The sequence below is a fragment of the Eublepharis macularius genome, chromosome 2 (genome assembly GCF_028583425.1).
Source record: "Eublepharis macularius isolate TG4126 chromosome 2, MPM_Emac_v1.0, whole genome shotgun sequence".
Classification (NCBI taxonomy): Eukaryota; Metazoa; Chordata; class Lepidosauria; order Squamata; family Eublepharidae; genus Eublepharis; species Eublepharis macularius.
Window position 1 is genome coordinate 176975059 of NC_072791.1, and position 26655 is coordinate 177001713.

At 41.2% G+C, this 26655-nt stretch overlaps 1 protein-coding gene across 1 annotated transcript in view; it reads right to left on the reverse strand.

Annotated features, from left to right (window-relative positions):
* Positions 1-26655, reverse strand: part of LOC129323574 (von Willebrand factor D and EGF domain-containing protein-like) — a 242324-nt gene that overhangs the window by 25461 nt on the left and 190208 nt on the right. Inside the window, exon 18 of the mRNA XM_054970105.1 lies at positions 23137-23232. Coding sequence (XP_054826080.1) covers positions 23137-23232 — 96 coding nt within the window. The remainder of the gene's footprint in view (positions 1-23136; positions 23233-26655) is intronic.

Below are 26655 nucleotides of genomic sequence, written 5' to 3' on the forward strand. Positions count from 1 at the left end.
ATAAGTAATAAAAATAATAGATGTTTGCTATAAAGAGTCAGTTTACAACCATATGCAATGGAATTCATTGTTCCCTTCCTTCTGCTTCTTTTTTCCTAATGTTCTCTCATGCTTTAATTTTCTTTAAATACAATTCCATTTTCAATACCCACAAGGTAGTCATAATCATTTATGGATGATAACTACCTCTGATTTCTCTGGATCCCACACGTATGCCTCAGTGGAAAAGTTCCAATTCCAAAATAGCAAACAAAATGTTACAGCCTCTCTTTGGGAAACTAAATAAATTATCAGACACTGCAAAAACAAACTGAATTATCCTAATCCTCCCAGGAGCAAGTGTGACTTTGAGAGTATTCCAGGGTTTCTTTCCTGTACAGAAGAGTCACAAATTGACCCCCCCCCTCCTAATCATGATATTTCATAGGTCTTCCACCTATCTCAGAAAATCCTTATATGAAAACTCCATTGTACAATTGCTGTGGGGAATAGAGCATTCAATTTATCTTATTACTCATTAAAATAATTTCTTGTTGATAAGGAAAAACAGCCTGTACGATAATAAAAAATGCTAACAAGTAAAGAAGCATGTACCCCTCCTGGATATACACATTAACATGGTGAATGGGTACTAGTGTGTCAGTGAAGCTGAGAGCAATACTGTCAGGAGTTCAGACTCTGACAAGAGTCTGAACACCACAGTCAGTTGAGATGGAGTGGTCAATGCTGAGACACTAGACTTTGGCTGTTTTCACATGCTGTTAAAGCAACGGGCTACTTACTGAATGCTGGTGGTTTTTTTCACAGATACGCCTCTGATTTCAAAGTGGAAGCAGGCAGTTTCACTTTCGTTTGTTCAGCATCTTTTGTGAGAACGGGATTTCCCACTCTTTCCTGTGCTGGACGCTGTGCCGGTCAAGGATGCTGAACAAATGAAAGCCAAACTGCCTGCTTCCATGTTGAAGTCAGAGGCGTCTGGAATCTGTGAAAAAAACCGCCAGCATTCAGTAAGTAGCTCGTTGCTTTAACAGCATGTGGAAACAGCCTAGGATGCATCCACTCCCTTCAGGAATCAACAGTCACATCAGCAGAAAAGAACTGACAGTTCCAATGCTGATGGGGGCAGAAGAATTCTTGAAGTGTATCTACAGGGCAGCAGCAGCAGTGGAAGGTGACACTGCTGGAGGATCTTTCACAGACAATGGCGATGACAATCCAGCTAACCATGGTTAATACTGTGCAGAAGAAGGGAAATGTAAAATACTTCTGATCATCTTACCTCAAAAACCCTATGATGAGACAACCCAAAGCAAAAGAAGATATAGTGCTGGAAGAGAGGACTCCCAAGCCAGAAGGTACTCAATTGTCTACTGGGGAAGAGCAGAGGACAAGTATGAATAGTAGGGATCTCAATGACAGGACTGGATTAAAGCCAAAATGATGTCCAGTAGCTGATGTGAATAGATGCAAAAGGAGAGTACAAAGCTGTGTGACACATATAATAGGAATATGTAATGAGAGAAGTATGAATCCTGGTGAACGTGAAGTTGTAAAACAAGAAATAGAATGTTTAAACATTGTAATCTTGGGTGTGACTGAACTAACATGGACTAGATTGGGACATTTTAAGTCAGAAAATTACAGTGTTTTATTCTGGAGGAGAGTTTTATGAATACCATGGATGGCCAAAAAGACAAATAAGTGGGTTCTATATCAAATCAAGACTGAATTCTACCGGGGGGCGTGGCTCTGCTTCAGATGAAGACAGACGCAGAAACCTGAGCTCTGCTCTCCCTTAGAGCCAATTAGTATAAGAAAGCAACTCATTTAAGCAAGAACACTCAAATAATGGGCAAGAACAATGCAGAAAAGAAAAATGCAAATTGCAAGTCAGCTAAAAAGCTCCAGGATTACTTTCCCGTGCCGTTGCAGCCTGAGACTCAAAACAATGCTGGAGAAGAAGCACTCAAAATGGCGCCTGAGGCAAATGCAACAGGTAAAACTTTGTCTGAAACTAATCTGCCCTTGTTGCTGCAAAAAAATGGAGCAAAGAATCTTGTATAAAATTACAAATTTAACTGACCAGATCTCAGATATAAAATTGGACATTACTAGAGCCATTCATAAGGCCGATTGTGCAATGGATCTGAGTACTTCATTGCAAAATGAAATCCAAGCCTTGAAAAAGGATAATGACTTAATGAAAAGCAAAATTCAATCCCTAGAACTTTCAATTCGCAAGCTTCATCTTAAATTTAGAGAGATTGAAGAAAATGAAGCAATAAATGAAGATCCTGCAGCTTTCTTGACCAAATGACTAACAAAAATTCTACACCTCAGAGATCATACTGCCCCTCTAATTACCACAGCACATCAGCTTGGTTTGCCAAATATCCACGAAGGAAAAGCCCCAGGGACATTTTAGCAACTTTTTAAGACGGGAGTTCAAGAAGAAAGATCTTAGAAATGGCCAGACAACAGAATTCACTTACTTATAATAGGTCTTATATTGCTGTCTTTGTTGATCTGCCAAAAGAAATCCTCAACAAAAGAAGAGAACTTAAACTAATCACAGGAACTCTTAGAGAAGCAGGAATTGAATACAGATGGTCAAGCTTTACAAAGCTCCGAGTCACACACAAAGGGAACACTTATTTGGCAGAAGACCAAGAATCAGGTTTGACCCTGCTGAAGACTATGGATCTGGAGATACCCATAGACCCAGAGACTATATCTCTTAAAAGGAAAAGATCTCAGCCTCCTACCCCCCAAAAGGGTAGTAAAATTCCAATCAGACATACTTAATAGTCATTTTCCTCATTGTAGCCTGCTTATAATTCTAACTTTTCTGCATAGAAGCAGTTGTATATATTCTAACAAATACAATGTTCTAGTTTACTAATTAAGGTTCGGGGGTGGGAAAAGTTAAAGCATTATATTATTTCAGGTTCAGCTCCAGGAAGTATTACAGCTCTTCTACCTTGGTAAGTGATACCAAGTATCTGAGTGGGGTATATACCTGCAAGATATAGAGAGCTGTTTAAATAACATGATCAAGTGATTTAAGTTTAACTGTAATTCTTCTCTTTTTTTGTTTAGTGACACTTGATTAGCGAATCTAGCAATTTGTATCTATCTTTGTAGGGGTAGGGGAGGTTAGGGAGGGAAGGTTTGTTAAGGAGGGAGGGAGGGAGTGGGCAATTTCAGCAGGAGGGAGGGTAGACAACTGTTCACGTAAATGTTAAGGCATGTTGGTAAAATTTTCCAAATTATTATTTTTCATAGCTCTAACTATAACGCTTTTAGATGTAGAATCCTTGTGATAATGTAACGCTAAAACTCTTTGTACAATATCTTATTTTTCTGTTGAATATCTTCCCTTTTGTTGTTATTGAAAAAGTTAAAAATAAAATTAAAAAAAAAAGACTGAATTCTACCTAGAAGCTAAAATGATGAAACTGAGGCTATTGTACTGTCACATCATTTTCTCACTGATCTTCCCCCCTCAAAAGGGAAAACTGTAATTCTAGTGGTGGTTGATTTGTTTTCTAAGCAAGCCCATTTTGTTCCCTGCGCTACTATTCCCACAGCAAAGAAACTGGCTACCCTCTTTATGCAACACGTGGTCAGGCTGCACTCTTTTCCAAAGAAGGTAATTTCCGACAGGGGAGTCCAGTTTGTTGTCAACTTCTGGCAGGAGCTCCTAAAAGTAGCAGGGATTGAACAAGGACTTAGCTCCGCTCAGCATCTTGAGACCAATGGACAAACGGAGAGAACTAATCAGGTGTTAGAATAGTTCCTAAGATACTACATCAATTATCAACAGGATAATTGGACTGATTTCCTGGTTTTTGCTGAATATTGTTATAACAATTCAATACATAGTTCCACAGGTGCCTCCCCATTTATGGTAGCACAATGCTACGAGGGCACAGCAATGACCTTTGCTCAAACCCCAAAATCTCAGCAACCAGGAGATCTGGGGGACTGGTGGACAAACTTAACGACCCAATGGGAGGTCATCAAGAAAACTTTGGAGAAAGCCAAAGATGATTATAAAAAGTTTGCTGACAGGAAATGATCTGTTCTTTGGAAGCTGCAAACAGGAGATTACGTGTACATCTCCACCAAACACTTGCGGAGGGAACAACCTGGTAAAAAACTTGGATGGAAATTTTTGGGGCCCTTCTCAGTAAAGAAAGTAATAAATGAGGTGACTGTAGAGGTGGACTTACCAAAGAACTTAAGAAACATCCACCCAGTATTCCACTTCAGCCTCCTGAAAAAAGCTTCCCCCCCCCGCCTGACAAATGGCATCCAGAGCGTGGAGCTCCCCGCCCCATCCTGGTGGATGGACAAGTGCAGGGCTTTTTTTCTGGGAAAAGAGGTGGTGGAACTCAGTGGGTTGCCCTCAGAGAAAATGGTCACATGGCTGGTGGCCCTGCCCCCTGATCTCCAGACATAGAAGAGTTTAGATTGCCCTTTCTTGCCGCTTGGCGGCATGGAGGTCAATCTAAACTCCCCTCTGTCTGGAGATCAGGGGGCGGGGCCACCAGCCATGTGACCATTTTCAAGAGGTTCCGGAACTCCGTTCCCCCGTGTTCCCCCTGAAAAACAGCCCTGGACAACTGCATCATGAGATAGAAGACATCCTAGACTCTAAAATAAAACATGGAAAACTTTTATTTGGTTCGTTGGAAATATTTCGCTGAGAGTCACAGGGAATGGATAGAGAGCTCAAAATGAATGCTCCAAGACTGATAAGCAAATTTCATAAACTCTACCCTGACAAACCTGGACCTGTGTGAGGGGGGCCAATCTTGGAGGAGGCAGTTTGTCATGTATGCCAGCATACCTGCCATTATTGTATTCTGCATTCTGTGCTGATCATTACTGTTTTGCTAAAGTTGTATTCTGTTATATCATCTGAGAGTGTGTAAACTGCTAACATGAAATGCAGGAGAGCCAGTGGGGCCTCTCTGTTATCTGTTGAAAATATTTACTTTCACTTTTCCAGCAAGTGTCCTTGGAGGAGAGCTGTGAGCAGCGAATGATGTATCTTTTCCCAGAGACTGGGATAATTTCACTTTGTACTCTGTCTAGTCTAAACGAATCAGTTCCCATGTAACTTCTTTAGGGGTTTTCGCACCAGAATGTCAACGGACCTGAAGGGCAGGAAGTTTCCCTATAATTAATAATGCCTTTGTTTGAATTGTCACTTCTGCCAATTGCTACCTTTCTGTGAACACCCTGAACTGAATGGATCTCTAACAAAGTTGCTTCAACTGGAACACCTGTGTGTTAGCTGTGGAGAAATTGAAGGGACCTAACTGCCAGGGACTGACAAGACCACTGGAAAAGGCAATAATGCTCTTAAAGGTGGAAGGCAGGAAGAAAAGAGGAAGAATCAAAAGGAGATTGCTTGATTAAGTAAAGGAAGCCTTGACCTCCAGTTTGCAAGATATGAGCAAGGCTATTAATGAGAGATGTTTGAGAGGTCATTAACTCATAGGGTCTCCATTAGTCAGAAGTAAGTTGTCAGCACATGACACACACAAAGTAGGATGTATGAAGAAGAAGAGGAAATTAAGAAAATGTCCCCAATGGAACAGTTTAGTGCTCGTGTTTCTATATAAGACTATAAGCACAATTAACAGTATTCTATTCCTCTGTGTATTGTTGGTAGTCACTTTCAATTTTGGCCACAAAAGTAGTGCTTTTGAAATGCTGAAATTATTCTTAATTGCTCACTTTCCTTTGTTTGAGTTCATTCCTGTTTGATGACATTTCCCCCCCTTTCTGCTTCAGTACCATATTTGAGTTGTCCTCTTCATAGGAAAGGTTAAAATGTAAATTCAAGCCAGTCAGGGATCACATAATGAATGTGATGACTCACACTTCTGTGCAGCAAACAGATTTGTCTGTATGACATCACCAATAAGGACAAGATAAGCCAATTTAGAGGTGAGACAATGCTTTCTGGGACAGCATTACCCTGACTCTGAATCTGTGAGCATTTGTGTGCCCTTTCAGTGCAAGCCCTGAAAAATTGCCAAAAGGGTGACTTGTCGAATGTTGTTAAGAAATGTGACAAAAGGTTATCATATCTCAATCAATCATATGTTGGGTTCCTTCACAGTACTGGGTACTAGAAAGGCTACAATCTGTGATGAGTACAAGAGTAGATTAAACTGGTAGTCACATATTCAAATGTAGAACTACATAAAGCCAGCATGCTACAGTTGTACTAAGACAGGGTCCCCAACCTTTTTGAGCCTGTAGGCACTTTTGGAATTCTGACACAGGGTGGTGGGTATAGCCACATTTTGGTTGTTGCCGGAGGCACTGCCAACCACAAAATGACTGTCATAAAGGTAGAGCCCATCAAAAAAATCAAATAGTGAGGTCATGCATAACTCTAATAGTAACTCTTCAACATTTCAGGCAGAAGCATTGCTTTACAGGGTGCCTTTTTAAAAAAATGAACATAAGGTTTTAAAATGTTTTCTTCATTACACACAGCTTACCTGCCATTATAAAACAAAGATCATTGTGTTGTGGTCGCAGCTGTTGCCAAGGCAACATTGTTTTCTACAACCTCACTCTAGCCCGGAAGATGGCTTCTTATCTTGATATGGCTGACACGGCCACTTGGATCCACGCTATGGTAACATCAAGGCTTGACTATTGTAATGCTCTATACATAGGTCTCCCATCTAAGTTAACTAGGAGGCTCCAATGAGTGCAAAATGCTGCAGCTCAACTGTTATCAGGAGCAAGCAGGAGCATGAACATCACTCCCATCCTATAGTCACTCCACTGGCTACCCATCAGTTACCATGCTCGGTATTAGTTATTACATACAAAGTTCTTCACAGCTTTGGTCCGGCATACCTATGGGACCACCTCCCTCCCCATGTTCCTCCACGGCAGCTTCACTCATCTGAACAGGGTCTCCTGCAGGTGCCAGGCTGCACACGTGTGAAGTCAGCAGCAGCCCGTACAAGGGCTTTCTCTGTGGTGGCCCCTATCCTGTGGAATGACCTGCCTGAGGAAGTCAGAAGAGCCCCCACTCTCCTGGCTTTTCGTAAACAATGCAAAACCGAACTATTCAAAAAGGCTTTTTTCCTCAAATGGGAGGCCTGTATTGTAGGGATGGGGTCTCAGATGCTTCGCTAATGAGTTAAGGACCATAGACTTCATTACTATATTGCCTTACACATTATCTGCTGCTTTAAATATGTACTCCTATGTACCACCAGTGCTCCATGTTGTCTAATATTAGTCCTAGAATTGATTATATTCTACTTCAGTATTTTTTCTACTCTGTATTGGATTCTTGCTATTACTATGCCCTTTAAACTTGTATCTGTTTACCCTATGGCATTGTTTATGGAAATGTCCTTGATATTGTATTGAAATGTACTTGATACTGATTGTACTAATCTCATACAGTGTAATCCACCTTGAGTCTCAGTGAGAAAGGCAGACTATAAATGACATAAATAAATAAATAATACAATTTTAAAGATATTCTCAGCCAATCAGATCTCCAATGTCCAGTCAGAAGCATTGCTAGATAAAAGCCCCATCTTGCCCCACTCACTTTCTAAAAACACTTCTGAGATGCCAGGAAAGGTGAGCACCATGGTGAACATGGGCACCATACTGGGGACCCTGTACCAGGATCTGGAGGATTCAAGCTCAAATCCTCACTCTGCCATGGAAGCCTGCTGGGTGATGTCCAGCCAGTCATTCTCTCTCATCCTAACCTACTTTATAGGGTTGTTGTGAGGATAAAACAGATGGGGAGAGAATGATAAGCTACTTTGGTTCCCCAGTGGGGAGAAAAGCAGGGTATAAATATCTAAATAAGCACTGATATTTGATGTCTTACTTTAGAGTCATGGCCTACTAGACACGGCTTTTTGTAGTATACCCCCCAAAAAGACAAATTGCTTGTGAAGAAGATGGCATTTATTAAGTTTTAAAACAAGGCTGCACTTACCTGTAACTGTTGTTCATTGAGCGGCTTCTGTGCAGATGCACATTGGGACTGTGCAGGCCAGCCGTAGAGATAAGTTTCCAGCTCTAAAGCTCTATGAGGGGGCATCACTCCCCCACAAAGCATGCAGTTTGTTTTCCACCAAAATGATGTGTGTCATGAGGAGAAGTGTCCATATTCCCTCAGTTCTCCCAAGCTGCCAAAGTCCTCCCAGTACATGAAACAATAGGCAAAACTCACAGCTGGGCAGGAGGGAGGGAATGTGTGCCTGTGCAGAAGACATTCAATGAACAACAGTTACAGATACAGTTCTTCATTCTTCTGTGCAGTCCCACATTGGGAGTATAGCAAGCTACTCACCAATGAAGGTGGGAGTGAGTCTGTCAACTGAATAGGGAATGTAACACTGCTGTCCTGACAGATTACTCTTTCCCTGAATGTGTTGACATAATAATGCTTCACAAAAGTATCAGCAGGCGATCACGTGGAAACTTGGCAGTTTTCTCTGAGAGGAAAGGTGCTGATGAAGCCTGGACTTTGGTGGAAATGAGCACACACTTAGGCCAAAGACTCCAGATTGAGTACAACACAGTTTCATACTAGTAACTCTGCATCCAATGGTGCCAAATCAATGGAATGGAACTGAGGATGACCAGGGAGAATAGCTGATACCTGTGGCAGCTGAGTGGATGGTATTGACTGAGGATGTGCTGGAATGCAGGATGGAACTGGGATCAGGTACATTACAGTCTTCTCTGCTGAAGTAGGATCCACTTCTCCTAGAGAAGGCAGAGATGGAATATGCAGTGGTACGATGACCACAACATCATCCCAAGCTGCTGGAACAAAGGCAGCTGTTGGAACGGGAGGTGGAAGGCAAGCTACTTTATGATGTGAAGTAGATGAAGATTTTTTAAGGTGCTTTATCTTAGTATTTTTGACTGGAGGCTCAGAAGAACAGCATTCCAAGGAGGTGGGAAGCAGAGATTGGTGCTGAGGTCAATCGGGGGTGTTGGAGACATCAGAACCAGGGACCAGTGCCAAGGTCAGTCTGGTGTTTGAACCATTAGAACTGAAGTTGTCAAGTCAGTTTGAGTAGCAGGCTCTTGCACACAATATGGCTTCGCTGCCAGGGTATCTGAGCCAGACAGAACTTGCTCCTGTAGGGCAGCCTTAAGTCTTGAAGCTCAATTGCTCCTAACTTTGAGTATAAAGTGTTGGCAATGGTGACACCTGGCTATATTACGAGACTTGCTCAAACACAGTAGACAGAGATTGTGTTCATTAGTGTAAGGCATTTTAGTATCACACTGCATGCTGCCACCACTCTGGGATTTAGGGTCCCTTGGGAAGGCCCAGAGTACCTTCCCAACCCTTCTGACCTCCGTAGCTTGGCCAATAAACAGGCATGAGGACCCAGCAGAGCAGAGTTTTTTTCTGGGAAAAGAGGTGGCGGAACTCTCAAGAGGGAAATGAGGAAGAAACACATGGGATTCTTTGAAATCATATTATTTTCAAGCACTATTGCCAAGTATTTTCAACAGGTGCTGGATCTCCGTTCCCCCACGTTCCCCCTGAAAAAAAAGCCCTGAAGCAGAGTAACAACAAACAGAAGAGTTTATTTAGAAGGAGGTCGGTTAATATCAAACAAACAAACAAGGTGCATTAGCAACAATAGATGTGTGAAAGTAAAATAAACAAAAAGGACTGAACTCACTGTCCCTCTGTCTGCCAGGCCTGTCTTCTCACCCTACCTGGATGAGGGCCTCTCCCCGTAGCACAAACCTCCTCTGCCTGCTCTCTGAGAGAAAGAACCAGCCCCCTGTGTTCCGATTGGCCAAAAAGGGCACCAAAATGGCCCAGGGGTTCCTGGGAATTGTAGGCAGGCCTACTCCAACTGCTAACAGGCTTCTGAGGCCTTGCTAGGCATTCCTGGCACAGCCAGATCATGACAGGGACATCTTGAGAAAGAGTTCCTGATGAGTAAGGAGCAGCTCAACAGATAGGCTGAATGAGGGCAAATAGAGAGCACTCACAGGGTTCTGTGAAGATTCACTACCTTCTTCTCATACAGTGGTCTTCTGTGAGTAAATACACATTTGAATATTATTTGTTCTTTATGTCATGTCATTGTGAGACATTTTGTTGCACCCATTCTCATTGTCGGTGTTCCTAATTTCGTATTTTCTTAATGCTTTTTTATGTCACAGACTCACATCACACCACTTGTACATAGGGTTGCCAGGCCCCCTCAATCTCCCAGCGGGAGATTGAGGGGGCCTGGCTCTTACCTGGTGTGTGTGCGTGTGCGCGCGCGCGTGCTACTGCAAGCGTGATGACGTCACTTCTGTGAAGTGACGTCATCACGCAGCCCCTGGATTGCGCTTTTGGGGGCTGCTGCAGAGTGCAGGAATGCTCCTGCACTCTGCAGGGGCCCACAATGGGCCCGATCCGCGCCAAAATGGGGCCAATCTGCGCCTGTCTTGGCGCAGATCGGCCCCGTTTTGACGCGGATCAGGCCCGTTGTGGGCCCCTGTGGAACGCAGGAGCATTCCTGCGCTCCGCAGGGGCCCACAACGGGCCCAATCCGTGCCAAACGGGCCCGATCCATGCCCTTTTTGGCGTGGATTGAGCCCGTTTTGACGCAGATCGGGTCCATTGTGGGCCCCTGCGGAGCGCAGGAATGCTCCCATGCTCCACAGGGGCCCCGATCCAGGCCAAAACAGGCCTGATCCTGGCAGCTGCTGAGCGTTGGGGTGCGCATTACCGCAGGGGGGCACGCATGGAAGGTGCGCGCCCCCCCCCCGTTGGCCAGGTAAGTAGGGGTGGGGGTGGGAGGGTGGGGGCGGGGGATGCCCCACCCTCACCGGGGGTCTGGCAGCCCTACTTATACAATATATGCCATTTACAGTGAAGTCTAAACACATTCTACTTCCATGGATTTAGAAGGCTGTCACTTTTAGGACTGCATTGTTATTCACCATTTATGTACCATGGACAATGAGGGGGAGGGAATCCAGGATTAGCTTTTTGCTTTGAGGTAAAAATGGTTTGGGAAAGAAAGAAATGAGTACCATGAAATTGAGGATCTTTTTTCTATATGTGTTGTATTGCTTTCAGTGAAATAAACAAACAGATTCTTACCCACATGCAAATTCTGGTGTGTGTTCTATTGAAGAAAATGCAATGTGGGCAGATCATCTACATTGGGAAGCACAGCCAAATATAAGCTGCAAACATCTTCATGCTTACAAAAAAATATTTTGTAGATTACCTAAGCAGGAAGGTGATTCAACAATTTATAAATGCTCTTATTGCAAAAGTCCAAATTGCTCGTCCCGAAAAAAAAAGTCTAGTATATATCATATCTTTTCAACTTGAGTTTAGCAACAGCAGCATATGCTCTGTCATCCTCAGTAGGTAAGTGGTGCTGGGAGTAAGAAGGAAGAGAATGCAACATCATTAATACCAAGCCTTACACAGTGTGCTATGGATTTCTGAGTTCTCCTCTCCCACCTTCTTAACACCTTGTCTCTTTATAATAAGATTACCCTTTCTGATAGATCATAATTTAACACAAAGGACTTAGGCACCTATTTCAACACCTCGTCCATTTTAGTTAGTGAGGAATCCTGTGTAGGAAGATTATTAAATTGGTTTCTTGTTGTCAATTATAAGCTCTTAACTTTTGTCTGGGCCATTTCAGGGGAAAGGAAGATCCATGTACTTAACTAGCCTTTCCCCAAACTATAATTTAGATTCTGTTTAGACCTAGTACAATAATTACCTGTCATCACATCACCTAAGCAATCCTGAAGATAAGCAAATAACAGAACTGCACTGCAATGCTGACTAGGAAGATATTGTTTTAGAAATGCTGGATTTCTTTGCCCTGAGAAGCTGGTAAATTGACCTCAATAATATATCCCGGCTCAAGGATAGGCAGAGTACTTCTGAGTGATATATTCCAAACTGGCCAAACAATGAAATGTATCAGATGCAGCTCCAGGGTAATAGTTCATGCCAAAAAATAATGATAAATGATTGAGAAGTAGGACAGCATCTATTTTTGATTCCTCTTTTAAGAAAAAATGTGCTACCAACAGCAGTATCAACTAATTCAGCAGAGTATATGGCAATCTCATCAGCAGCATGAAGGCTACAGCTAATGTGCATATTTAAATTTGTAAATACATAATTTGTATTAAACATGATGTATTCAGAGCCATGGGAGGGAATACATTATTTATTTGATATTATTTGTCTAATTTCTAGCATGAGAACTGAAGAGGTGGTACAAAGTTAATTCAGGCAGACAGTGGCAAACCATGGGAGGCTGCTATGTAAACGAGTCTGGAAAGTATTGAGGTTGCATGCTATTTCCCCTCCAATTCTCTCATGTGCAGTCTCTCAATAAATTATTCCCACTTTACAGAAATAATAGTTTGTCATTACAACAAAATGGCCAAATGTGGTTTGCCTCCCCAGTCGAAATAAAAGGTGGACACAACGCTTGGGTATAAAACTGGAGGCACTTTATTAATTACACCATAAAGTGTCAATATGGCAAGGGATCTAACTAGCAGTACAGGTCAAGCCCTGAGGTCACCCTGGACCTCTGCCTTGACCTGTCTGGGCAAGCCCCCACTGCCTTGGAAGTAAGTCATCCAACACATGGCTGTACCTGATGGCCAGGCAAACAGTTACCCCCTCCAAGCCTACAGCACCTTGCCGTAAAGCAGGAGGGCCTTACTTGTACAGGGGGAGCCACACAGCAGTCTGCCCTTGCAACTGGCAGCTGTACAGCCTTCCAGCTGCTCCTGACAGACCCCAATTCCCCACCAATGGGGATGTGCCAAGGAAGTCACCAGCCTGCTCACGTTCCCATCCTATCCTGCCAGTGGCCAAACTATCTCCACCATACCAATTACCATAATATCATCCTGCAGTGCAAGGTAGGCGAAAAACACCCTTCCCTGTATGCCCATTGGGCAAGGATTAAAAATTCCTACCTGGCTCTGGTAAATAATTACCGGCTAATCCTGCACTGCTATAGGGAGGGTGGGCTGGCCGAGCACAAGGAGACAACTGTGGACCAGGAGGGTGGAGTTGGCTTATATGCCTTTGGCTCTGCCCACCCAGCAGAATACCACTATGCCCAGGAAGAGGCCTACTGCCTTTTCCTCATCTGGGGCTGCAAACGTGGCCCCTGGCCCCAGTAGCTATGGACTGTTGGGGGGGGGGAAAGGGTTAAAAATAGTTTAAAATTGGAGGTGCAATGGATCTTGAATTAATAGAGAGTCAAAACGTCAGTTTGCTTTTAAAACATTTACTTCTAAAGTTCCGGTTGCTGGCCTTAAAAATTGGGAATGGGTGTTCCACTGTGACGCTGTAATGGATAGGCAGGCAATCTTCTATTCTAAATTCTCCCCATGGTTTAAACTTTTCAAGAAGGATTATGTTAGAGTACCCTATTTGGTCAACATCCTCCCTCACAACCTCAGAACAGCCTTTACCTCAATTCGGTTCCAAATGATGCCCACAGTGCTGCTAGCTGGCCGCTATGCCAAAACACCTCAAGCCCTCCACTACTGTATTTGTGGTGCTCACGTTGTGGAGGATTTACCACATTACCTACTATCCTACCCACTCTATGCAGAGCCAAGGAATAAATTCCTGGAAGAGTTTTTAATTGGTTTAAACTCCTCTTCAGACTCTGAGAAGTTTTTTCTCTTGTCTGACACTGCTGCATTTGTTTCTTATCGATTCTCTGTTCACCTTAGCAGCCAAGAAAATTCGGGCTAGAGCTGTTTCCAGAGGTAGCAGTCATTTTAACTGACTGGTATTTTCTGCCGAGATTATTTTAATCTTTTAATATCTGTACTTATGTTTATATGTTAAAGTGTTTTCTGTGTTCTATGTGTATGGATTGTAATGGCCTTTGGCCACAAACAATAAACCCACCTACCTACCATTTACTTCTAAAGGAAAAGGTACACAGGATTGCTACAAAACAATAAAACCTATGAGCTACATCTTTACTGACCACGAGTACAAACAAAGAGATAATAGCAATGGGGATTCTTCCTCTGTCTTCTTGACCCTGAAAGAAAATCACCTGACCTATTAACCAATAACACTTTACAAACACATCTTAGTTTCTTGGGCTTCCAGGCTATTGGCTCTGTGCCAGGTTCTCTTCTAGGTCAATATAAACAAAGCACAGCAAGTAAACACATCAACCCCATAATGACTGAATGTCAGCTTACAACATATATTCCAACATGGACTGCTTGCCAGGAGGGCTGAATTCCTGTCAAAACATGACAGATTTGGCCTGCGGGAGCACACCATGCCATCTGGGAGAGCACCCCTGGGAGGCCCATGCCTCCCTTGCCAGCCAGGTAAGTGGGGGCTGGGGATACCCCACCCCCAGCAAGGGACTGGCAACCCTACTTCCTATTATGTCCGAACTATTTATGTGTACTAAAGAGCCCCAGGATTGATGATTAAAAATTGAATCACACTTTGCAGAAAGGATACATCCCTACTATTCTTTGAGGCTCATTTATATGAGCATGTAAAATACTGAGCCAGACAACTGGTTCATCTAGTCTACTCTGACTGATGGCGACACTCCACGGTATCAGGCTTGTCTCCTCTCTGTCAAACCCTTTTGGATGTAAATCATGTGGTCTGATTTGAGTCCTGAGGTGGCAGCTTCTTGATGGCAATGACTATGTTCACTGTGGCACTCCTTTAACCATGCAGCCTTAGGAAGTTCTGGTCATATGCATAAAAGGCATATGGTCAAACTATATAGTATGTTTTTATTGATTCTGGTCTGGCCTCTGCCTTACCCTCCTACCTACATGCCATGGTCCCTAGCCAAATCAGGCCCCAACAGTGACTGTGTTGCTGTAGTAAAAATTAATTGGGTTTGGGTTCTCAAGACCTGACTTGTTAAAAAATGTATTATATAGTTTGGTCCTTAGTTCATATGTGAATGAGTCACTAGGGACTGCAAGGAGCTTGTTATGTAGCTCCTTTGTAACAACTGAACTAGCCTTAAGGGTCATAGATGCAGAGGAGTTAGCCATGTTAGTCTGTAGTAGCAAAATCGAAAAGAGTCCAGTAGCACCTTTAAGACTAACCAACTTTTCTGTAGCATAAGCTTTTGAGAATCACAGTTCTCTTCGTCAGATGACATCAGACGCATCTGACAAAGAGAACTGTGATTCTCGAAAGCTTATGCTACAGTAAAGTTGGTTAGTCTTAAAGGTGCTACTAGCCTTAAGGGTGTAATCATGAGCCCCACAAAATCATAGAATCATAGAGTTGGAAGGGGCCATACAGACCATCTAGTCCAACCCCCTGCCCAGTGCAGGATCAGCCTAAAGCATGTCTGACAAGTATTCATCCAGGCTCTTCTTGAAAACTGCCAGTGAAGGGGAGCTCACCACCTCCCTAGGCAGCTGATTCCACTTTTGAACTACTCTGACCGTGAAAAAGTTTTTCCTGATATCCAGCCGGTACCTTTGTGCATGTAGTTTTAGCCCATTGCTTCGCGTCCTACCCTCTGCTGCCAACTGGAACAGCTCTTTGCCCTCCTCCAAATGACAGCCTTTCAAATATTTAAAGAGAGCAATCATGTCCCCCCTCAACCTCCTCTTCTCCAAACTAAATGTTCCCAAGGCCCTCAGCCTTTCCTCGTAGGGCTCAGTCTCCAGACCCCTGATCATTCTTGTCGCTCTCCTCTGCACCCTCTCGATTTTGTCCACATTCTTTTTGAAGTGAGGCCTCCAGAACTGCACACAATACTCCAGGTGTGGCCTGACCAAGGCAGTATAGAGAGGGGCTATGACCTCCTGTGATTTCAATGCTATGGCCCCTTTGATACAACCCAGGATTGAATTAGCCCTTTTTGCCACCGCATCACACTGACTGCTCATATTCAGTTTACAGTCCACTCTTACCCCAAGATCCCTTTCACATATACTACTGCCCAGAAATAACACAAGACAGTTACATTCAAATCAATAGATTTTAAATCACAAGATGTGGATGATTTCTTTAAGTTGCTTTTCTGAGCCTTTATAATACATTCATGGCAAATTTTCCATTCAGCCTTTGAAATCATGGACAACAAGCATACTACTTATTATTTATTAATCAAAATTGACTTTTCTAGTCTGTGCCCTTGGAGATGTTATTTGAAGAGCCCGATCAGGCCCAAATCAAAGATCCTATTTCACATATCAATTTGATCATGCATCATATTTGACCCCCTCCCCCACCTATGCACATAGTCAATGATCCTGTTGTCCTTCTTATATTTATTATGCATAAAGAAAGCAGAATCCTAGCCATGTCCTATAGTGTTAATTGGGCTTGCGTTAGATGCGTCTTGATATGCATCTAAATTAAGCTTTATCAAGAAGATTGGAAGCATGATCTACATAGTTTGGCCTATGATGAAATGAATATCTAAAAGCAGATAAACTGGGCAAAAGAGATTTTATCAAGCCAGCCCATCATTATTCCAAAAAATCCACCATTCTCTGCATTAATAGAGAGAAAATTGAAACAGAAAAAAATAATGGAGCCCATCAGTGCATATTACTGATCCTCAGCTGATCTTTACTTATATAGATACTGTACCCTGCTTCTGGACTCAAATTGTGTTTGTTTATATAGACACATTGATTCTTTAAATGTGGCATGAATGATCAAACATTTAAATATGTTTAGGATTTGGGGTGCGTTTCTTGTTTTCATTACTTCTATGAGTGCTTGGAAGTGAGGTTAAATCTCTTATTCCACAAAGAATAGTAATCACTACAAATTCTTCTCATTCATACAACTGAAGCACTAAGAAAAAATCGCTTTTATCGTTTTCTTCCTCTTTTGTCTATTGCTCTTAGTTTAAAAGGCACAGTGGAATCTATTTGATGTACAGTTTTTAGATCTATCTTCTTAGAGGTCTTGAATTTGCTGACATTTTCTCTTCCTTAAAAACTGATCTGTGCTTTACTACAGGTCAGTGAGCCATTCTGATGTTTTGAATAAATGTGGCTCATTGAGTTTCATGCTTGAGCTTTTTTTAAAAAGGGCAGAATATTTTCTTAGATATTTTTGTTTTTCTTTCTTGGCTGGCTTTTAAAAAACATTTCCACACATGTTATGATATGTCACCAAATCATATTTTCAATAGTCTGAGACCGAGTAGACTAAATCTTTGTTGAGATTTGCTTCTGTTTTGCACAAATTACAAGATGATTTGTGCATGGTAGCAAAATGGAATCAAAGCTAAACAGTACCGACAAAACAACCTTGTTAGTCAACAAACTTGACCAAAGGTTTTTGAACTGTGTTGAAACTGTAAGAATAATGGATAAAGATTGTTCTGAGGTTAAAGTTGTGCAGTTCCAACTCTCATCAAAGGTTTCAGAACGCTACATGTAATAGAGGCCTCTGCTAGAAAGCTGGAAAGCAACAGAGCTGTTTCTAGTTACTATAACAAAAGAATATCCTGTGAGATTTATAGTATAATACACAGTCATCTTTGGTATACATAGGGAAACAGAGTCATCCAATGGTCCAAATCTGATAGGTCAACTGTTAGTCTATCCTACTTCATTGGCCCATAGTTAAGAACCAAGGGGGACTAGTGGCCTGAGAGATTATGGGTGCTAATTGGCTGAAGGGGGCTTAGCTGTAGTGACTGAGTACATAAGGCCAGGCTCAGCCTGGTTAAGAATAGAAAGATGAAGAAACTGAAGATTGAGAGCTGAGGAGAAGGAAGAAGCCAATGTTTTATGCAGCATAATCCTAAATTCATTTTTCTGTGAATAAGACCCATTGAGAAGACTTCGGTAGGATTCTGAGTAGACCTACTTTGAATTGCAGTGTAGAGATGATGGTGTAGAAGATGGGACTTGCTTCTGGTAAGCAGCTTCTTAGCTGAGAGTAGTCTGAAAAAAATCTCTAAATACTACATTTTAATACTAAACAGAATAATTCCTTAAAATACATAAATCGAGCCAAGCTACCTCAAACCTTTCAAAGTTTTTACAGCAATACATTGCATCATTGATGGACTAAAGGCATACAGAAAAGATCTAATATGTTAAACTGGTGTTTATTGTTTTCCTGGTGAAATCATCAAGCACAAGCAAAAGTCCAGTCTCAATGCCACACTGAGGTTCAAACCAGAATGCCAGAGGATCAGGAAGTGGGCAGCATTCAGATGTTCCTCAGGTCTCAGAGTGACAACTAATTTATTAATATTCTTCAGAAACAGAAAATTATTACACATTAGTAATATGCTGAGAAGCCATTATCTATTGAAAGAGCAGCAACATAGCTGAAGTCATTCTATAACACAAGGGAGTTGTAGACAATTTAACACACAGAGTGGACCCAATTTCTTTTAGCTGCTTATTTAGATGGAGTCACTTCTGGAACCAGATTTCAGCAGGTCATACTATAAGCATATGACTAGCATTACGGATGTGAAAAACCTCTATTACTTCCACCTCACCTCTAAGTTATATTGCAATAGGACACCAGTTTGAAAAAGTGCATATGCAGTTTTCATCAGGGTAGGATTTCCCAAATAATTATTTCAAATTATAGTCTTGATGCTAGCATTCATGTGTTTTGTTCCCAGTTTTTAAAAGTGCAGAGACCTGCTTAACTGCGCAATATTTTAAACCATGGGGAGATTAGAATAGAAGATTGCCTGCCTATCCATTTTCACTCTGGAATGAGCTGGTACAATATTATTATTTTTTCAGGCTTTTCCTAGGCAATGCAAATTTTCTTTTTCCAAGGGAAAAGACATTGCTTTATTTTTCTTCTCAGGTGATTTGCCCACAAATAAGTTACCGCAGGAGGGTAGCACTGAGCTATGCAATAGGGTAGGAGGTGGGGGAAACAAAGAGAAAAAGGTCATGGGCCTTACTGCCAACCCCTGCTTTTAGTTTTCAAAGAGGGTAATAAAACAATGTTCAAGTAGTGTTCTCTCTTTCACACTGGAGCTTAGCTAATACTGTTCTGATGTATAACTGGCCAACGAAAGCACTTTGTTCAAAGGGAACTCTAGTTTTTGGCCCTCTGTGGAAGCTGCGAATAGAATTCTTTGTAAAGCAGAATACAGGAAATTTGTACAGTAACTGGTGCATAATCATACATTTTATCGTCAGTTCTGGCATCCTCTTCATTTTGTTTGCAAGTGCCTGGTTAGCACAATCACCGTGTAGCAGTTTTTCAGGATGCACACAATGTACAAACTCTCGCTCTTCAACTGCTAGCCAATCCAAGGAGTGAAATTTGCATAATGTTTTTCAGTGCTACATTTGTTTACACCAACAATCCACATTCACTTTCAACTTGAATGCTTTTCATTTAAAATTAAGGAACAGCAAAACATAGAAAGTACGCAACTGAATGACAGAGATGTACATTCTTCTGCCTCACCCAATGGCAGTCATTTGAAAGATCCCTTAGGAATAATTTTTTAAAGTATGGAATAAGCAGAATGGAGTCATAAGCTATGCACCTGTACAAAATCACAAATAACCCAAAATTAATTAACGGTGATTGCCATCTTTCTGTGTTGTGCTCCCTGTGCTTTAATTAGGCGTTTCAATTAAACCTGATAGTGAGAAATATAATTGTGGTTCCTAACCATTCCTACCAGTTGAAAATCTTACAAAATATTAATACTGATGCTGAAAAACTGTGCAAAGGACAGCAACCTGAAACAGCTTGAACTGCGTGGTGCCAGCCATAGAACTGCCTAGTGCTCCTTAAATACAAGATTGTCGATATCCAGCAGAAAACAGTACTGAAAAGAGTAAATCCATGTGCTGGTAATTAGCCATGAAGTGCTTAACATGAATGGAGAGGAAAATTGTCAGGCTTTACACATCCTATCCTGCCTGGACTACACAGTTAGCAAATATATTTGACCCCATTGCACTTTGTAAATCATCTGCTGTAACAGTGAAGGCAGATTATCTGGAGTGATCAAAGCAAAATATGGGGGCTGCAGCAGCAATGGCAATTAGGTAGAAAGAGGTCACATGAACAATTGCAGTAATTACTTGCTGTGTCTTGGCATAAGAATATTGAACTGGCTTGGTAAGTCAAATCTGATGTTTCTCTATTTCAAATGAATATAGGAGGAAAAAACTAGTATATTGCACTGAAAAAATACATGAATACTTCATTTTAATTAATATTATTTGAGAGCAATTTAATGACATTCTAATTGTTCTGGATCATCTTGATAATATTTTTTCCTTTTTTGTGTTTACTTTTTGGAAGGCTTAATGTGGCCCTGTGATCTTGCAGAAATATTTTGTTTTTGTAGCAAGTAAGCTATGTCCATTCTGCCTGTCAATTTTGAGTCAATGACGCAGTCCAAGTGAGTTTCTTTAACTCTCTATGGGATTGTAGCCGTACTCCATGATTATTACTAGAGATGGATGGAACCAATTGATCCTGATTTTCTACCCAGAAATCCACTTACTTTTTTGCTTCCATTCCAGAATCTGAGATGGAGGCTGGAGCCATGTTTCCAATGAAAGTTTCACTATAATCCAGTAAGTTCCAATGGCACTGAGAACCTCAACAAATTCTGTGCATTTGAAGAGGCCTTCAGTGCTAACATTCCACTATGATACCATCATGAGTCTTTATGTAAGCAGAGGGAAGCTTAGCACTTTGGCAATATACGCCAAGCTCCCAATGGAACTGACAAGATTTTAGTACATGCTAGGGATAAGAGGATTTATTTTATTCCATCTCTCTATTGTTCTTTAATTTTGGCCTTTCATGTGTTTCGCTCCTCTTGAATTACAATTTCAATGGGAGAATTTCTAAAAGAAATGCCAGAATTGGACCATGTACAATTTTTTAGAGTTTACTGCTCTTTCAGCATCTCTACTTTACTGGTGCACTTGTATACGCAGATAAAAATCTGTGAAAAAGCAATTTTGATGTGATTGTATTTATGATTCTATCAACTGTTGAGCAGTTTTACTCATGTTTACATGTGCTCCTGCACAATGGTAAAATCGCAGATAATAAGAACCTTGGGGAAGAAATGCTTATATACTGTCACATTAATATTACTTTGTTCCAGTGTTTTATCATTGCACAAATGTATATCGGTAATGCAGAGGAAGGGGAGAAACACAACTAAACCCAGAAACAGAAAAGTATGACAAACTGTGCAAATATAGTGCTCTATACAACATTCAAAAATGAAATAAAAGATTCCTAGCATATCAGTTCCATTCCGAAACAAAGCCAGGATATTTGGGAATTCAAAATCAGGCAAAGGATGGCAGAATAAAGTGTCATTCAGGAACATCCCTCATAGATTCATTCAAGTCCATGTCTGTAACTAGTGGAGCTGCAAATTTACCCCAGAATCCAGCCCAATGTAGAATTTAATGGCATCTGTGGTTATTACAGCATATTAGGTGAGTTGATTACAGCAGTACAATAAGTGATAGTATATTGTAACTATTTAACAAAATTTGCTTGGGAGCAATAGAATTAAATTTTGTGGAAGAAACAATATTTTGTTGTTGATCACTGTGTTGCAAAATACATTTTAGAGGGGGAAATAACATAATATATGCAAACATAGGTAACAAAATCTTAATAGTGACTTCTGTTAGGGCAAAACAGCTTCCGGAAGAAGTGATCTTGAACAGAGTAGTGGGTGATGCGTGAAAAGCTTTTCCTTCCACTTACTGCGAGTGGGATACTAGTGAGACTTGGGGGAAGAGGGAAAAGAACACTTCCCCCATCAAATCACTCCTCTTCAATGCTACAGGGCCATAAGGGGCATTTGCATGTAATGCAAACTCCAGACAAGCACAAAAATGCATTTCATAGTTACCAAGCGACCATAAACCATTTTTCTATTGAGTTGGATTCAGAAAGGTATACATTTGCATTATAAGGAATATTCAGAGAGAGCTTGTAGAAAATTTCTAGTGCCGATTTAGAAAAACGCTTTCTGCAATTATTTTAAAAGTGGTTACAATCAACAGAAGCAATAATGTGCAGGTCAATACTGTTAGTTAATTGAGGGAAAGACTTTTCAAAATCTGTAGCCCTTGCCATTCTTTTTCTCCTGATGGTACTTTTCTAGCATACCTTGACCTTAAAAACAAAATAACATACACCTCTCTCCCGATACCCTCTGCACTGCTTTCTTCCCTCCAGCTTACTCCTGCCATGGACTACTATCTGGTTGTGCAGCTTGGGAAGAATTGTGCTGCTGGTTCTCTCCCCTGAATGGAGAATCAAGGCAACATGGGTGGTGAGAATGTGGATTGCTGGAAGGAACTTTTGCACCATTTATTAGGAGGACAAATTAAGCCCTTTGGAAATATACAGCTTTCAATGCCACATGCAGTTATACAGTTCCCACTTGCCACTTTGGAGCTAGTATGAGTATGTGTTGCAGGAGGGGGGGCAGTAAGAAAATGTTTTTTACCTGTCTTTTACTACAGATATAAGAAGCTGCGGTAGAATTTGTACAGTTGCCAAAATAACAAATTTCTCCTAAAGAGTACTATAATCAAATACATATAGATCTGCTAGGGTATAGAGAGGGTTATATGAAGCAAAAAAGCAAAAACCCTTTTAAGTATCTATATTAACTAGACTGGAAAGACAGCACAAAGACATTTGAAATGGTCGTAGTCAGTGAATTGGGCTTTAATATTTTTTCTTCACTAAATGTAAAGCCATCTCATTAGCTCTTATACCACAGATTTGTATAGTTTAGTTGAAATGAATGTAAATATATACATAAGCAGGATCACAGCACAATAGGCTTAAACTCTTCTCTTTCTGTGATGCAATGATAGAATTCTCCATAAAGTGGAACATGGAAGAAGCCAACCTCGCATAATGGCATGCTTTGCCTTTTGTACCAAGGCTACCAATGTATGTGCCATGATATCAAAATGAAAGATTAGCACATTAATCCAATCTAAATGTCCTGTTTAACATGCTTGGTAATATGAAACCTCCCCAGGCAGGAATGTATTTCTAAAGCAGACAATATTTGGAAAGTTAAAGGGAAGTGAAAAACTTACTTTTCTGACACCTTCTTCCAACATAGCCCTCTGTGCAGGAACACACATTGTTTCTCACACATTTTCCATTGTTCTTACAAGGCGGATTGCATAAAGCTAATAAAAAAGTAGACAAAAACTGGTTGTCACACCTAATAATGCAGTTGAGAACTTGATAAAAGATACTATAGAAGCCTGATGCTTTGCAAGGGAGTGGAAAAAATAACAGAGATGATCCCCTTGTGACCCTAAGATTAATTTTGTTTGCACTCCCATTAGCTGTTGTCCTCTGTCAGGAGGCGGTTGTGCAGCAATATTGGGAAAAGGACATTTGTGCAGCCCTCAGATCCCCCAAAATACCAAACTGACCTCACTGGAAACAGATCAGGCAGTATGATTTGTGGCTCAGAATTTCAACAGCTGAGAATCGGGGAGAAAGGGAGCCTTTTGCACTACTGAGACTAATGCCTGTTTCAACTGTAGTTGCCCAAATAATGACTATGTGATCAAAGCAACCTAGTTGCTATACACACACACACACACACACACAAGCACGCAAAATCATTATCATTAATGGGTTACAAATCTCTTCCTACTGAGAAAAATCCTTGGAGGGATGTAACTTTCACCCACTTATCAAATGGCTCACTCTTATCCTCTGCACAGTTACGTTTCGGATGGGAACCACCCTTTTCTGGCACAGTCCTCATGATGAGCTGTATGACAGGCAGGCAAAGTTTCACCTGTAACTGCACTGTCAGAAATGTTTTTCCCCCCAGTTGAATATATACCTATCATGCAGATATTAAGAGCACAAGGCCTCTTTTATTTGACCAGCATTTAATTTCAAACCTTTCAAGGGTGTTCTTCACATAGGCATGAAAAGTAGAATATATATTAAATTGGTGGAACTTAAATACAAATTGGATAAAGGGTAAAATAGTTATAAAATTAAAGTTAAAGCTTAAGATTTTTGATTTCTTTAGTATGGCATCAATTCTTGTCATTACAGGAAAAACATTAATACAATTATCTGGAATGCAACTGATGTTTTAGAGATGTACACAAACATCAAAATTTGGATTCAAAATTCAGATTCATAATTTTTAAAATTAAGGATTTCTGAGCATCTGAAATGCTATTAAAGTAATTGAGAAGTCCCCTGACCTGGATAGCTCAGGCAAGCCTGATCCCATCAGATCTTGGAAGCTAAGCAGAGTTGTTCTTGGTTATTACTTGAATGGGAGACCTCCAACCAAGACCAGGGTTTCAGAGACAGACAATGGCAAACCACCTCTGTTAGTCTTTTGCCCTGAAATCCCCAGCAAAGGTTGCAATAAGTCAGCTACGACCTGAATGCACTCTCCACCACCAATTAGGAAACAGGCAGTTTCCCTCTAAAACAAGGTGGACTATTTTTATAAGTTTTCATTCACCCCCACCCCTTTTCCAGTGCTTGAGCCAGCCCCAAAGAACTGGGCAGATATGGCAAGTACACTAAAATAGCCACAATCGCCAGGCAGCAGCACCCAAGAATTGAGAGATAATTGCACTCTGGGTACTCAGACTGTGGAAATGCCTAGCACTTTCAACATCTCTGCATTGAGCAGTAGTGAGTGATGGGTTGTCTAAGTGCTTCCAGTAAATGTCCTTTAAGTGTTTGGGGTGATAAGGATCTTATATCAGTTTATACAAGAAACAAAAATATTTGCAATCAAGTGTTTGTATGCAAAAAAAGTACTAGTGTTCAGAAAATCACTGTTAGTGAAACTTCAGTTCCTGGTAAGCCAAAGTATCTTAAAATATGCCTGTCCCATTAAAACTGAATATAGATTAATGTGGTTGAGCACTGGGTTCTTTTCTGTGTATGAGGATATGGAGTAATAAAGTACTGCTTTGCTTTCTACATACAATAACATTTTGCAAACCCATTTTCTCTTGCAGTTCTCTACCACTGGAATGCATTTTTACACTGTTTTTACATTTTTTAAAACTCTTTCAGGCTTATCTACTTGCTTTGGTGTTCCCTGATTGATTCTCCTTCTCTTTGATTGATTGGTGCTCCCTGATTGATTCTCCTCTTTGATTTCCCTTTCATTTCCTCCCTTGTCTTGTACTTAGGTTTTAAAAGTGTAGTCCTAAGCCCCAGTCCCCAACTTATAGGAGTTCAGGAGTGGCGGCACAGGGAGGTGGGTGGGGCTGAGAGAGGTAGAAGCTGTGAATGACCCAAGGTCACCCAGCTGGCTTCAAGTGCAGGAGTGAGGAATCAAACCCGGTTCTCCAGATTAGAGTCCTGCACTCTTACCACTACACCAAACTGGCTCTCAGAAGGCTTTAACTCATACAAAACCTTCAGTTAAAAATATTACATGCATCTTTTACATAAAATGCCACTCAAATGGCATATGAATTGTTTTGGAGGAAAGTTTTATGCCATTGATAATTGTATCTTTCTGGATGTCCTTTCAGGATGGTGGACAGGAGGAACTGCACTGGTAGGTCCAGAAACAATGGATAGCTTTGCACTGTGGCAGTTGTGTTATGGTATCTACAGGGTTCTATTTTGTCCTACATATTTACATTAGATCACTGGATGACTTAGTCCAAGATTTAGAGTGAGGTGTCATCAATATGCTGATCAGTATGTAATATCTTCTTCAGCATGTGGGTTCTGTAGCATCAATCTCAAGAGCACCTTTCGGCAGTTTAGACTGCCTGCACTATTAATGCTCTTGTAACTTCCAGATTGCAATACTGTTATGCATTATATGTGGGGCAGTCCTTGAATGTTCTTCACTTCAGCACTTCAACTAGTTTAGAACATAGTAACTACTAATTCAAACATGCTGATCTATGCTAAAAAGTTTGCACTGGCTGACAATGTGTTTCTGGGCATAATGAAAGGTGTTATAGTTTTTGCTTATAGTTTTAGCAGTCAAATATGCCCCCATGTTAATATGGAAACTTATGAATATGACTATATCATATGCCCCTCTCCTTATGTGTTTTAAACGCAGATATGCTGCCTGGCAAGGCAGAAAATGGCTGCCAACCCTCAGCTGGGAGCTGGAAAATTTCTGACATGTGAGTCATTAGGTGAGATTAGCTTTCAGCCCCACAGTCCCAGAGATGTGCAAAGACAATAGGTTCTTCCATGAGTTTCTGAATTAATGACCCACAGCCTGCCGATCTTCCCTCCCTTCCTAATCAGATTTAATAAAGGACCTGATAACTCTTCCCATCCAACAATTGCAGGTCACAAGGCATCTTTTTAACCTTTAGTAACACCCAGGAAAGTTTAATCAAACCTTTCCCATTTTATTATCTCACCTCCAGAGACAGCTACTAAACTATTGTCTTTGGGAGCAAGACAGTAATTTTGTCCCAAGATACATTTTGCAGTATAATTTGGCTCTCAGCCATGTGCTCAGTGTGTGTTCTGGACCCTCCCATGCATCCTCAGACTGCACGTCTGAGCTCCTTTCCCCTTGCACACTAATTCCCCCAAACTCACAAGGAGACCCCCATTTGGGTAACGAT